The sequence below is a fragment of the Melopsittacus undulatus genome, chromosome 5 (assembly GCF_012275295.1).
Source record: "Melopsittacus undulatus isolate bMelUnd1 chromosome 5, bMelUnd1.mat.Z, whole genome shotgun sequence".
Lineage (NCBI taxonomy): Eukaryota > Metazoa > Chordata > Aves > Psittaciformes > Psittaculidae > Melopsittacus > Melopsittacus undulatus.
In genome coordinates this window covers 6066780-6081336 of record NC_047531.1, presented here as the reverse complement: position 1 = coordinate 6081336, position 14557 = coordinate 6066780, and the positions used below count along the sequence as shown (strand labels likewise).

Sequence of the window (14557 nt, the reverse complement as noted above, 5' to 3'; positions counted from 1 at the left end):
CCCCCGGGGCTCCCGGTGGAGGGTGGGGAGAACGAAGGGGGTTCGGTAAGGATACAGCTTGACCACGTCGGTGTCCATCCGCCTCTTGCCCGGGCTGGGGGAGGACATGGTGGCCGCGGCCGCCCCCGGTGCTCCGGGCGGGCTGTCAGCACCGCCGCCCGGGGACGCCCGGCAGAGCTGGGGAGGGGGGGGGCGCCGGGCTCCGAGCCGCTGGGACCCCCCCGCCGGTGTCGCCGCTGCCGGTGTCGCTGTCGCTTGTCCTTGTCCTCCTCCTCCTCGTTGTCGTCCTCCCTCCGCGGTGCCACCGGTGCCACCACCCGGTTCCCCCCCCCCCACCGGCCGCCTCGAGCTCCTTCAGCCGCTCCGGTCGCCTCTACCGGAGCCTCTCTCTGGACCCCTGACGTCACCCGCAGTGACATCACCATCCCGCATGGCCGCCGTTGGTTGCTCCGGTAACCCCGCCCACCCCGCGGCACGCTGGGAGTTGTAGTGCGGTAGGGAAGGAGCAGAGGGGAGATGGGAGGTCCCCGGGTTCGAGACCCGGCCGGGGCAGCAGAGATGGGGTCACCCCTAAGGTGAGGGGATGATGAGGGGTGATGCCAATGTCACAAGGGGGGAAACGCCACTAAATCCCAACATCCTCCCTGGATCACACACCGGGAATGTGGCAGGTGACCAGGCCTCAGAGCACGAGTCATCACACTGGCTTTCCGGTGTGACACCAGCAAAGCATGTCCTGGTGCCTCAGTTTCCCCAACCGGACGGGGCAGGGGAGGTCCCCACCAGCACCCCGGAGGTGACAGTGGGGCGTGTGATGGTGCTAATGGGCGCCTCTCAAGCCTCCACACCCCGGGGTGGATGTCCTGCATTCCTGACCACATCATCACCCCAAGAGTTATCCCAGCACTTCCTCCATGTGTGGGGAGGTGACACAGCCAAAGAACCCCCAAATGCCCAAGGAAAGGGACAACCTCACCCTCTCCCCCCCACACTTATGGGGTGATCTCCTCTAATGCCCCAACACACTCCTCAAGCCCAGAACCCAAAGCTGGGGCAGGAGGTAACACATCCCAGTGAACTACAATGGGGGGAAGCAAAGCAGCTGGAAAAGTTGGGATAGAGGGTCCCCCACACCCCATTCTTAATGCTCCCTGACTGGTTCCAAGTAACTGGGAGAACAGGAGTGGGAAAATCGGGATTTTCTCTTGATTTCTTTAAATTCTTGTATCCCACCTGTGTGATATGATGGTTTTTGCATCCAGAGCCCTTGCACAGGGGTGAGGAGGGGATTTTGGGACCTCTGAGCCCTCCTGAGTCTGACAATCAGGGCACATGGCCAGAGGGGGTGGGGTGAGTGGTGTTGTCCACAGCAGCATGGGGACATCATCAATCCTTGTGTGGATGCACCCTATGGACTGTGGGGTGGTTCCATGACCATGGTGGGGATGGGAAGACAAAGTGGAGATGATGCTGGAGGAACACAGAAGTTATGGGGAAACAGGAAAGATGAGGGGAGCCATAGGGAACTATAGGAAACCATTGGAAATGGAGGAGCTATGGGGAACCAGAGGAGTTCTGGGGAGCTACAGGGACCTCATAACAAGCCCTAGGGAGCTATAAGGAGTGGTGGAAACCTACTGGGTATAAGGGGAACCAGAGAAAACTATGGGGAACTTGCTTGGAACAAAGACAGCTGTGGGCCCAGGCAGCTGGGCAAGGGGCTCCTCCATGCCCCACCCTCAGCCCTCCAGGGCCACCCCATCTCCATCCCAGTTCCCATAGGGGTGAAGCAGCTCCTCCTTATGGCCATGCAATTAGCACCCACTTAAGAAAGGAAAAGGACTTCACCCACACTCAAGCCATGCAGGATGTCCAAGAAGCCAGCAGGTAAAGGATGGCTCCCACAGAAGAAGCTCCCCAAGTTCTGGGTTGAGGGAGAGCTGGGATCATCAGCCCTGGCCAAGGCAGATGCTGCCTTCCCAGGCACAGGGTGGCCAGAAAGTGCCCAGAAGGTGATGGGTTAAGATGAGATGGATCAAAAAGCCCAAAGTTGGAGCTGGGAAACTGAGGCAGGGGCTGCTCCTTCTCCAAAGGGTGGCTGTGGCAGACCTCAGGTGAGGAGGTCCAACTGTGCTCAAGTTGCCTGTGGGGTCTCAACCCTCTCCAAACCCCTTCCCCACCATCCCAGAGGATGGAGATGAAAGATCAGGGTCTCCCTTTCCAGCTTCTCCTTCCCATTCCACAGAGACCTACCCCTCCCTAGCACCCAGCCTTGTGTCCCCAAGCCATGGGAAGCTCTAATCCATCTCTTCATGGATTTTGGTTGGATCCCAGCCTCCCCTGCACGTCAGCCTAGGTGATTTACTATGAGGGTGCTGAGGCACTGGCACAGGGTGCCCAGAGAAGCTGTGGCTGCCCCATCCCTGGCAGTGTTCAAGGCCAGGTTGGACACAGGGGCTTGGAGCAGCTGCTCCAGTGGAAGGGGTCCCTGCCCATGGCAGGGGTTAGAACTAGAGGAGCTCTAATGTCCCTTCCAACCCAAACTACTCTATGATTCTATACATCAGGTATGGGAGACAGCAAAAGCATGAGTAGAAAACAGGAAAAAGAGGCTATTAAACACTGATCCCATAAAGATGAGCATCCTGAGGGATACAGGAGCCACGTCCTGGGTCCAGAGCTCATCCCACCCCAGGAAGAAGCACTAAGAATAAAGAAAAAACAAAACTGAAATGTTTATTCCCACCTGGCATCACCTCCCTGTGCTGCTGGTGGCAGGTCACAGCTGGACAGGACCATCACCCTCAGGAGGTGACACATCTCCTTGTTCACCCTACGTGGCCACAGCACATCCTGGCTCCGGCTGGGACTATGGAAGCCCTCGGGGACCAGGGGTCCAGCAGCAGTCTGTGAAGGCAGGGGGCTTCCAAGGCAGGCAGGTAGGGAGGGAGGAAGGAGCCCAGCAGCTGCCGTGGGCTGCATCTGGTATGGAGGCTCCTCAGCATCCCCTTCCCCAGGGCACGGAGCTGCCATGGGAGCAGCTTGAAGCAGATCTCTGTCTGTCCAATGTGATGCTCCATGCCAGTTCCCAAAGGCAGAGGCCTGCTCAGGAGGAATTCATGCTCTCCCACTGCCGGAAAATGCGGAATACCTTGGAGGACTTCTCCGAGAGGCTCTGTGAGAGAAGGGAGCAAAGTGACAAGCAGAGGTTAAGGCACCACAACAGGAGCTGCATCTGCACCTGACCTGTCTACAAAGTTCATGAGGAGAAACTCATGTAGCAGAAAACCAATGAACAAACTGAAATAGCCTAATTGCTGGCAAAACATCAATTTGCTCATCTTTGTCATTAGCCCTATTTATCATAACCAGAGGGGAGAAGAGCAAGGAGATTGCAAGCAAGAAGAGAGCACAAGTGGGATGAGGAACGGCTGAGGGACCTGGGGGGTTCAGATGGAGAAGAGAAGGCTCAGGGGGGACCTGATGGCTCCCTACAAGTGCCTGCCAGGAGGATGGAGCCAGGAGGGGCTGGGCTCTGCTCCCAAGGAACAAGGGATGGGACAAGAGGAAAAGGCCTCAAGCTGCACCAGGGAAGGTTTAGATGGAGCTGAGGAACAATTCCTGCCCCACACGGTGCTCAGGCATTGGAACAGGCTGCCCAGGGCAGGGCTGCAGGCACCGGCCCTGCAAGTGTTCACACAGCGTGGAGACGAGGCCTCAGTGCCATGGGTTAGGGGTGGCCTTGGCAGGGCTGGGAATGGTTGGACTGGATGAGCTTAAAGGGCTTTCCCAACCTGGCTGGTTCCATGATTCCAAGAAGCAGGATGGGATTCAAACCATCCCCTGCTCCTGGTGGGTCTCACACCTCTGACTTGTATCTGGTGCTACAGGACCTGCTGGTGCTTTCTCAGTGTATTGCACAGCCACAAGGGGCCACAACTCACAGAGTCCCCAAGACAAATGCTGAAGCAGGACTGCTCCACTGGTCCCTGCAACTCAGCCCCAAGCAAAGGAGGAGGAATCCAAATGGATAATAGAGTTTAGGGGGTCCAGGGAAGCAGCAGCAGGTACTGGCTGCTCCACAGCCACCTGGGGACAGGGGCCGTGGCCTCAGCTCTGCTCCCCTGGCTCAGCAAACCCACCATGAAGCAGCCTGGGGCTGCAATCACAGTGTGTGCAGAGAGGGTCAGGAGCTCTCAATGGGGACGTGAAATGAAAGTGGATCTTGGGCAGTGCTGATCTGCTGGGGAAAGGCTGTTATTTATAGCAGCCCTTGAGCAGATCTGAGCACACAGTTGCAGTGGATGAGACCTGGCTGAGAGGCCACCAGTGCACCCAGAGGGGAAGCTGGGGCTCTGCAGAAACAATTGTGGTCCTAGCCACCCAATTAGGTTTGCAATGAACCCAAAGCAAGCCCATCTACCCTAAATTCACCCCATAAGCTTTCAGCGCTAGGCAAGGCTGGGTCAGTGTTCCAAGTGCTTGGGTATGGGGCTGGGGTCCCTCAGGCTCACCACAGGCTCTGTCTCAGGCACTCTGTCACACTTCCTGGTGGCAAGGAGCATGTTCAGCATCACTTGCCAGCCTGGCTCTGCCTTTTTAGGCTCCTTCTCCATGGGGGTCGTGGTATCCTCCAGGACTTCCCCTTTATCCACTGCGTTCACCCAGGGACACCAGTCACGATGCTGAGAGCTGGGGTCAAAGAAGCTCCTCAAAGACATGTCCTAGGTAGGGAAGGAAGAGAAAATGAATGAGGACAGCGACAGAATGGTTTAAAACAGACTACAATGACATGATAAAACCCTCCCTGTGCCTAAATATCAGCCTGGGTCCTGTATCATAGAATGGTTTGGCTTGGAGAGTATCTTAAGATCATCCAGTTCCAACCCCTGCCACAGGCAGGGACCTCTTCCACTGGAGCAGCTGCTCCAAGCCCCTGTGTCCAACCTGGCCTTGAACACTGCCAGGGATGGGGCAGCCACAGCTTCTCTGGGCACCCTGTGCCAGCGCCTCAGCACCCTCACAGGGAACAGCTTCTGCCTTATCTCCAACCTGAACTTCCCCTGTTTCACTTTGAACCCATCACCCCTTGTCCTATCACTACAGTCCCTAATGAAGAGCCCCTCTCCAGCATCCTTGTAGCCCCCTTCAGACACTGGAAGCTGCTCTGAGGTCCCCACACAGCTTCTCTTCTCCAGGCTCAACAGCCCCAATGTTCTCAGCCTGTCTCCATACAGGAGCTTCTCCAGCCCCTGATCATCCTCGTGGCCTCCTCTGGACTTGCTCCAACAGCTCCATATCCTTCTTATCTTGAAGACACCAAAACTGTATGAAGAGCACCCTGCCCACATCCCTCTCCTCCCCATCAGACTGTCCCTGCCCCAGGTCACTCACTGAGCTGCTGGGAGAGCAGAGCCGTGTCCTCTTGGCTTTACGGAGGGGACTGGATGGCACCTCCATGCTCTCTCCCTGCCCCATGCTGCGGGTGATGGGGCGGCTTCTTGGGGTGGGACTGGGAACCTCCAACTCATTCTGGTCTGTGGGGATGGGAGAGTCCCAGCCCCGTGGTGGACGAGAGATTGCTGGGGATGGGCTCTTCTCATGCTGCCAGTGGGGAAAGAACAGGGAATTAACAGAGCTTCTCTGGTCACCAGCATGTCCTCAGCTTGAAAGGGACGGGGGGGCCTGCCCAGCACAAACAAGAGATCAAAGCCTTCTCAGACATTCTGGTAGGAATCATCCCACCTCCTCTTAATACCATGGGTATTCAGATTTGTCTAGATGGAAACAAAAATCAAAGAATGTTCTGGGTTGGAAGGGACCTTAAAGCTCCTCAAGCTCCAACCCCTGCCACAGGCAGGGACCCCTTCCACTGGAGCAGCTTGCTCCAAACCCCTGTGTCCAACCTGGCCTTGAACACTGCCAGGGATGGGGCAGCCACAGCTTCTCTGGGCACCTTGTGCCAGCGCCTCAGCACCCTCACAGGGAAGAGCTTCTGCCTTATCTCCTGTTTCTGTTAGAACCCATCACCCCTTGTCCTATCACTTCAGTCGCTGATGAAGAGCCCCTCTCCAGCATCCTTGTAGCCCCCTTCAGACACTGGAAGCTGCTCTGAGGTCCCCACGCAGCTTCTTTGTCCAGGCTCAACAGCCCCAATGTTCACAGCCATGTATGGGTGATATGGATATACCCCTGAGTCAGAGCACCTCAAGCTGAGCAAGCCCCAGGATGCTGGCTGGAATGGCCCTTTTTGTACCCTCCTACAGGAGGACTGATGGAGAGGAGGACAGAAAGCAAAGGGCAAAGGCAGCAACAACCCATTTCTGTTGTATGACGGCTACAGCTGGAGACAGAGGACTAAAATGAGCCTCTTTCAAGGCAAAAGGCACCCAAACAACATCAGCCTTGCCTCCTGTGTGCCCCTGTACCACCCAGATACCCTGAGCTCCCTGGGCTATACCTGCTCAGAGCCTGGTGGGAGCATGTCCTGGCTCCGTGTGAGCATCCTGCGTGGAGATGTGGGCAGGAGCGAGAAGCGCTCAGCGGCTGCGCTGCTGGGGCTGCAGGAGTCCAGCTCCAGCCCCACAGACTCCAGCTGGTGAAAGCTCCACAGTCCCACCTTCCTCATGCACCGGGAGCAGGAGATCACCGAGAGGTGCACTGAGCCAGAGCCAGCACTGCAGGAACAGGAGAGAAGGTCAGGGATGAACCTGGGACCACAACCGCAGCTTTCACAACAGATGCAGGTATTTGGTAGCACATGGGGATGGTTTCAGTTGCTGGCACATTTCAAGGCATCAGTGCCCCTGGGTTGAGGCACAGACTCAGCTGCTTGAGCTAAGAAGTAAAAAACCCCATTAAGCCCCATCCATAGCATTGATTTAAACCAGCTTGGTTACACTTGGGATTGCCATGAAGCAGGAGCACACCAAGCACATCAGCCATGTCCCCATCCTCACTGGCCCAGCCACAGTTGTAGCGTTGCTCTTCCTCAACATAAGCCCTTTCCCAGCCTGCACCATAAGAGATGTCTTCACCTTCAGCAAGCTGCCTCAGGCCCAAACACTGTGGTTGTTCTCCTCACAGCTTTGGGAAGCTGCAAGCCTTCAGGTCACAAACCTTTCCTCCCTTTCTGCAGGCCTGATGAGCAATGAAAGTGTTACTGAGGATGATATCACAGTGACTGACTTCAACATCTACATGAGCAACACAAGGGGCAACCAGCAGCTTGGTTGTTTCAGGCTTTTTGTTGTCTCACAGAGACATCCATTTCAGGTTAGGGAGCTTTGTACTGGGGTTTCTGGAAGTTCATCAGTTTCTAACAGCTGGAGATGGTAAAACACTGAAATAAGAGTCATAGAATGGTTTGTGTTGGAAGGGACCTTAAAGCTCCTCCAGTTCCAACCCCTGCCACAGGAAGGGACCCCTTCCACTGGAGCAGCTGCTCCAAGCCCCTGTGTCCAACCTGGCCTTGAACACTGCCAGGGATGGGGCAGCCACACTTCTCTGGGCACCCTGTGCCAGAGCCTCAGCACCCTCACAGGGAACAGCTTCTGCCTTATCTCCAACCTGAACTTCCCCTGTTTCAGTTTGAACCCATCATCCCTTGTCCTGTCACTCCAGTCCCTGATGAGGAGCCCCTCTCCAGCATCCTTGTAGCCCCTTCAGATACTGGAAGCTGCTCTGAGGTCTCCACGCAGCCTTCTCTTCTCCAGGCTCAACAGCCCCAACTTTCTCAGCCTGTCTCCATATGGGAGCTGCTCCAGTCCCCTGATCATCCTCGTGGCCTCCTCTGGACTTGCTCCAACAGCTCCATGTCCTCCTTATGCTGAGGACACCAGAACTGCACACAGTGCTGTAAGTGGGGTCTCACAGAGCAGAGCAGAGAGGCATAGAGGAGATACTGAACATTTCACAGGATGAACAGCCACATCCTTCAAGCCTCTCACAGGTTTCCGCAGCCTTCACTTCAGCACCAGTCCTACAGCACCACTCACCTGCAAGTCCAGCCACACAGAGCCAGGATACAGGCAGGAACCTGCACTTGCAGAGTTTCTGAGGCAAACTTCACTGGTGGTTTCTCTCCCTCTGTTTTGTGCTCCATTTCCTCCCCGATCAGCTGGAGGAGCAGGCTGATCTTCTCCTCTGTCAGGGACTGTGGGGCAGAGAAAGGGGGCAGAGCTGAGGCAGCCTGATGAAATCTGCTGCTTCTACTTACAAATCATGTCCTACATGGAGGAGAATCCCTTTTTCTCTCCCTAAAAGGGCTGGTCAGCCAACACTTTGGTTAATAGGCAAAACAGTGTGATGGCTTCCTCTTGCCTTGTGTCCATCTGACTCTCCCCATTCCATGCCCCTGTTCAAGCACAAGCCTCAACACTCCTCACCCATCCCTCCTACCCCAGGGAGGCAGCAGGGGCTGTGTTTGCTTTTCCTCAGGCAAATCATGAGCACTTCTAGGGCCACTCCTGAGACACAGCAATAAAAGAGAGTCCCCAAAGGCCAGTCAGGCTCCAGACTTGCTGCTGGGGAGTTAGATGTGGAGATGAGATACATCCATTGGCTTTACACGGTCTCTCCTCAGAGGGCTCTGATGGGTTTCATAGCTCAGCCAGCCCACAAACTATCCTGAATGGAGAGTTCCCCAGTTCCCACATGGCTTCTTGCTGCTGAGAGCCATCTGCTTCCCAGCAAGCAAGTGCCCAAGAAGCCAGACTTGGCTGGAGTAGAGCAGGGCCTGGCCAGGTCCCTGTGAGGAGGCAATTCCACACCTGCTCCTGACTGTAGCTACACTCCAGCTCTGTGTGTCAGAGCTCCTGCCCTTCCCTTCTGCCTGCTGAGCCCTCCTGTACCACACTCCCTGGACTCCTTCACAGGCTTCTGCCTGTACCTCTGCTTCAGGGCAGCCTCTGGCACCCCAAACTCCTGATCCCATCTAATACAATGACTGTGTCCAGTCTTGTGGGATTCCAGTTAAAGGGCTGCCACAGATCATGGAGTGCTTGGATACAACAAACAGGAATGAGGGCTGCCAGGGAGAGCTGCTTAAGGAGCCTGTGGGACCCCAGACCACCTTTGCCAGGCACCAAAGAGCACCACACACACTGGGAAAGGTGCAGAATGGGAACCTCCCATTGTGGTGATGTGAGCCCGTTGTGCCTGCATTGGTCACAGAGAAGAAGCCTTTCCAAGCACCCTTTTTCATGCTTCCAGAGATACCAGGTGAAACCACGATGGTGGGAATACATAAGGAGAAGGCCATGGTGAAGGCAGACCACTCATACATACAAGTCTCCAGTTTTAATCTCCCCACTGTTTCAGTCTGGGTTTGCACAGCATAGGGGTGCCTAGCACCCTCACTGGGGACCTGAATGCACCCAGAGTAGGGCAGATGGGAACTCACCATATTCTTCATGTCTTCTGGTCTGAGGGAGGGCAGCTGCAGCTCCAGCTGACACAGGCTCTGGAAGCGCTCCACGAAGTCCTGGAGAAGGACTCTGGGCTCGTCCACCAGCAGCATGGCAAAGCGGTCTGGTAAGAGCAAATATGGAAAGCCTGAGCTGTGCCATCAGCATTCCCACCACCTCCTGATCCCATAGAACAGGTGAGATGAGCTCAGGTCTCCCCATTGCAGCCTCTTAGCTTTTAAAAGAGAAGCTGAGCCCTTTCCCTTTGCAATCACCCTTGCAGTATAGCTCTGAAGATGAGCTCTATGACCCTTTGAGGACCCTGTGTCATGCAGACTCCCTGTACCCTCCCAGTTACAACCCCAAAAGCATTTTAACTGCCCTAGAGGCACACAAAGGTTAACAGAGGAAGGGTACAGCCCAGCCATGGCTCAGTTTGCTGAGGCTGCTCAAAGACACTGCTTTGCCATTGTATGTTTTATTGTTACCATAAGGAAAAAGAGGACTGTGATGACACTGCTTTGACAGCCTGAAGAGTAACCATAATTCTTACAAAGGGCAACAAGAGCAGCAACAGAAAGGGAGGAAAATCAGGGAATAATGGTGGACATGGGCTCTGAGACACCAACCTGGGCAGGGACTGTCTGGCCAGAAGCAGAACTTCTCATGAGCAGTGCACAAGGCCTTCTTCAGCTCCACACAGCGCTCCTTATCTGCAAGGCAAAGCTCATGTCTACTCCCCTGCAGAGCCACCCCCTCAGGGAATGGCTTGAAAACCAAACCAGGAGAGGAAGGCATGAGGTTATGAGGGCTTCCCTGCTCCTCCTGGGTGATGGATACAACCTGAGGCTGCAGGTTGCAGAGCCTGAAGCTCACTTCAGACTCATCTCCCTCCCACCAAAAGGAGCTGTTCCACTTCCAGCCTCGCTGTAGGCAACCACAGAGCAGTGGTTCCTGTGGCAGTAAAGTCAAGCTGGCTCAAAGGGTTACTTCCTCCACAACAGGCATCACCAGAGGAATACCACCTCCCTGCAGCCAAAATCCCTTCCCATTCCCAGGCACAGCAGCCATGGAGCAGGAGAGCCAGCTATATTGCACAGCAGTGAAGTGGAAGCAGCTCAAACCATGGGCACAGGGACCAGCTGCTTGAGCCAGTTTTACCTCTTAGGTCTGCTACCAGTCCTTAGCTAATTCTCCTGACCCCTTCATTCTTGCTGCAGGAGCCAAATCACATCCATGTCTGGAAATCAAGCTTCCCCCCCAAAATATTTCATATTTAAACTTACACCTTTCTGAACCAAATGATTTTTAATGTATTTTCAAGCCCTTCAACCTCTGATGATTGTTTCCCTAAACCAGTGTGATCACCAACAGAATCATCAGGCCAAGGTTTACTGTGAAGAGATAGTCTGAACTAACACTGGTCAATAGGCAGAGTGAGCCAAAACAAAATGCTCCTGCAGCTTCCATTACACATGGCCCAGGCTGCATTTGTTAAACAGGAGGGATCTGCTCCCTGCTACCTCCCAGACTGCAAGTCCCAGCTCTTGTTGTCTAGGAAGATGGGAAGTGGAGGTGACTTTTACTTACAAAGAGATAATAGACATCTTTCTGCAGAGGACAGAGGCAGGTAAAGGAAAGTGAAGCTCTGGGCATATGATAAACCACAGGCTTTATTATTACTACCCTGTGGATTAGGAGCATCCCATGGAGGCTGGAGCTCCTGCTGTTCTCCCGGCCCCATGTTGTCCAACATAGGAGACACAGGAGCTCTTACTGCTCATTTCCTGTACCTTATAGTGTCAGGACAGGCCAGTGCTCTGCAGACATGGGAAGGAAACTGGTGCTGGGCCTGGACAGGGAGCTCAGTGAGGGCAACATGAAGGGGAGGTTTACTGCTGGGAGTCCAAGTAGATCATAGAACAATTTGGACTGGAAAGGACGTTAAGTTCATCCAGTTCCAACCTCTTGCCATGGGTAGAGACAGTTACCACTAGAGCAGGTTGCTCCAAGCCCGTGTCCAACCTGGTCTTGAAATACTATTTAACATTTGGTCAGCCAGTTCGACTAGAAGATCATTGCAGATCCTTCCCAACTGGAGCTATTCTATCCTAAGCCATCTCTGACAACAGAGGCAGGAAGTTTTACCACTTCCTCATAAACTAAAGGAAATTTATTCAACTTGTGCTCTATTTTGAGAAACAAGCACCCAGCATGTCCCATGACAAGAAAAGAAAGACACTACAATGGGGACATTGAGGTGCTGGAGCGGGGCCAGAGAAGGGCAATGGAGCTGGTGCAGGGCCTGGAGCACAAGAGAGATGGGGAACGGCTGAGGGACCTGGGGGGTTCAGATGGAGAAGAGAAGGCTCAGGGGGGACCTGATGGCTCCCTCCAAGTGCCTGCCAGGAGGATGGAGCCAGGAGGGGCTGGGCTCTGCTCCCAAGGAACAAGGGATGGGACAAGAGGAAACGGCCTCAAGTTGCACCAGGGCAGCTTTAGATGGAGCTGAGGAACAATTCCTGCCCCACAGGGTGCTCAGGCATTGGAACAGGCTGCCCAGGGCAGGGCTGCAGGCACCGGCCCTGCAAGTGTTCACACAGCGTGGAGACGAGGCCTCAGTGCCATGGGTTAGGGGTGGCCTTGGCAGGGCTGGGAATCGTTGGGCTGGATGAGCTTAAAGGGCTTTTCCAACCTGGCTGATTCTATGACAATACTCCAGAAGTCATTTATGCACATAATGATGCACGTACACTCCCAAACCCCAGAGCCCAACCCCATACCCACCAGGCACCAGCATACATACACTTGTTGAAGTCAAACGCAAGCTGCAGGCTCATGCAGAGGAAGGCTTGGCAGCTGGAGCACTTCAGCATGTCACACTCCACGTTGACCCAGCCATACCTGGCACAAACCAGGGGAGACAGCTCGTGAGGCTTGCCTGCCCACTTCAATGGGTGCTCATGTTAAGGATAAAACCCAGTAAGCGGACTGACCAGGAAGAGCTTTAGCAAAGGTTTATCTGGGCAAAAAAAAGTTTTCAAGAAGATGAATTCTGCAGAGAAACCACAGGAAGGGTGGCAGCAAAGCAGTGCCCCATCCTGGTACTGTTCAAGGTCAGGCTATGTGGGGCTTGGAGCAAGCTGCTCTAGCAGAAGGTGTCCCTGCTCATCGCAGGGGGGTTGGAACTGGATGAGCTTTAAGGTCCCTGCTAACTCAAACCATTCTATGAAGCAGGGTGGGGATGGCTGGAAGCTCAGCATCAGAAAGGATATGGTGAATGTTTCTACTCTGCTGAAGTAGGCTTCCTTGCTGGCAGACTCCAAGGAGAGAGCATCCTTTTCAGAAGATCCATTAGCTGATTCTGACCAGTTGGATATGTCCTTCCTGAAAGGAACAGCAAAGTCAGCAAGTGAAGCATCTGCACTGTCCTGGGAAAACCCCATTCATGGGAAATGCACAAACCACTTCCTAACCTCTCATCCTGCAAAACCCTTTCTCCAGAGCTCCTAAGCCCCAGCTTTCAGTTACTTTAATCCCAGTCTGGTTTGTGTTGGAAGGGACCTTAAAGCTCCTCCAGCTCCAACCCCTGCCACAGGCAGGGACCCCTTCCACTGGAGCAGCTGCTCCAAGCCCCTGTGTCCAACCTGGCCTTGAACACTGCCAGGGATGGGGCAGCCACAGCTTCTCTGGGCACCCTGTGCCAGCGCCTCAGCACCCTCACAGGGAACAGCTTCTGCCTAAGAGCTCAGCTCAGTCTCCCCTCTCTTGGGCAGGTTCAAGCCATTCCCCTTGGCCTGTCCCTATAGGCCCTTGTCCAAAGCCCCCTCCAGGTCTTTTTTAGCCCCTTTAGGCACTGGAGCTGCTCTGAGGTCTCCCTGGAATAATAAATCCATTTTAAAAGCAGTGCAGGAAGCAGAGGTGTGAATTAAACTTTCCACAATGATCCACAGCAGCAAACAGGGATTTGATGTGACAAGTAGATGACAAGAACTTCTGAGCCTGGCAAAGCCAGACTGACAACTGCAGCTTGTCTCTGACATTGTAGCCACTCCCAACACCAGCATCCATGGCTGGATCATCATCCCTGTGGCAAGCTCTGCCCTTTGGCCTCTCTTTAACACTCCTCCATGGACCGAAATCCAAGGCTGGTTGGTTCAACAAGGAACAGTGCCTCTGACAGTGGCCACAGCTGCTTGGCTTCAGCGAGATACCCCTAAAGCTCTGCCACCCATTGCCCATCAGCGCCTTCCAGACGCCCCAGTGCCCACCTCTGTGCCACCCCGGGGTACAGCCATGCACTCTTTGGGTCACAGACCCCACACCCCATTCAGCTCGCTCACACTGCGGGGACAGCCGTACTCGACCGCTCATTTACTGCCCCTGTCCTCCCAGGGCTGCCTCCTACTGCCCACTACTGCCTCCCAGTGTCACAGCACCCTAATTCCCACTCCTGCCTCCCCACCCACCTTACTCTCCCAGTATTCCCAACGCCTCCCAGTTCCCCGTATCGCCTCCCAGCGCCCCACACTTTCCAGCCTACCCCTCCCTGCGCTTCCCAGTCCCTCCCACCCCCCTTTGCTCTCATTCCCCACCCCATAACACCTCCCAATGGCCCCCAGCGCTCTCCATCACCCCCCAGTGACTCCAGCCCCATCCCAGCACCCTTCAGCATCTCCCATCGCACCCCCCCATAACCCCGAGCGCTCCCCCCACCCCACACCCCTCCGGTCCCTCCCAGCCCCTCCGCTCCCCTCACCCTTCGGGTCCGGTGCCCTCCGCAGCGATCCCACCGCCGATGAGGTCGCGGATCTGCTGCGGGGTGACCGCGGGCGGCCTGCCCCGGGCCCCCGCCGCCGCCTCGGCGCTGGGCGCCGCCATCTTGGTCCCTCAGCACCTCAGGGCCCGGGGAGGGGGGACAGGAAACACGGGCGCACCGCAGCGTTCCGGCTCGGCCGCGGGGCTCGCCATGCCCGCCCGCAGCTCCTGCACGGCCCCCCCGTCCCCACCGAGGGTTAACGGAGCGCTGCCGCCTCCACCGCGGGGTCCGGCCTTCCGCCGCTGCCGCTTCAGCCCCGTTCCGAGCTCCCTCTTTCGTCGCTCGGCTGCTCCAGCCTGCCCCCGCGGCGGCTCGATCGATCAGCTCGGCG

General features: G+C 55.5%; 2 protein-coding genes across 2 annotated transcripts in view; both read right to left on the bottom strand.

Annotated features, from left to right (window-relative positions):
* UBE2H (ubiquitin conjugating enzyme E2 H) overlaps positions 1 to 406 on the bottom strand; it is a 52193-nt gene extending 51787 nt beyond the window's left edge. The window contains exon 1 of the mRNA XM_005141442.3: positions 56 to 406. Coding sequence (XP_005141499.1) covers positions 56 to 108 — 53 coding nt within the window. The 5' untranslated portion in view covers positions 109 to 406. The remainder of the gene's footprint in view (positions 1 to 55) is intronic.
* Positions 407 to 1336: 930 nt separating this feature from the next.
* ZC3HC1 (zinc finger C3HC-type containing 1) lies at positions 1337 to 14543 on the bottom strand. Its single transcript, XM_034062990.1, has 11 exons — positions 14167 to 14543; positions 12683 to 12794; positions 12214 to 12364; positions 10037 to 10120; positions 9404 to 9531; positions 7998 to 8155; positions 6461 to 6677; positions 5395 to 5604; positions 4515 to 4724; positions 2747 to 3175; positions 1337 to 1470 (listed from the first exon to the last, which is right to left on the bottom strand). The coding sequence occupies exons 1-10, from the start codon at positions 14286 to 14288 to the stop codon at positions 3107 to 3109; spliced, it is 1461 nt and encodes a 486-aa protein (XP_033918881.1). The 5' UTR covers positions 14289 to 14543; the 3' UTR covers positions 1337 to 1470; positions 2747 to 3106.
* Positions 14544 to 14557: the final 14 nt, after the last annotated feature.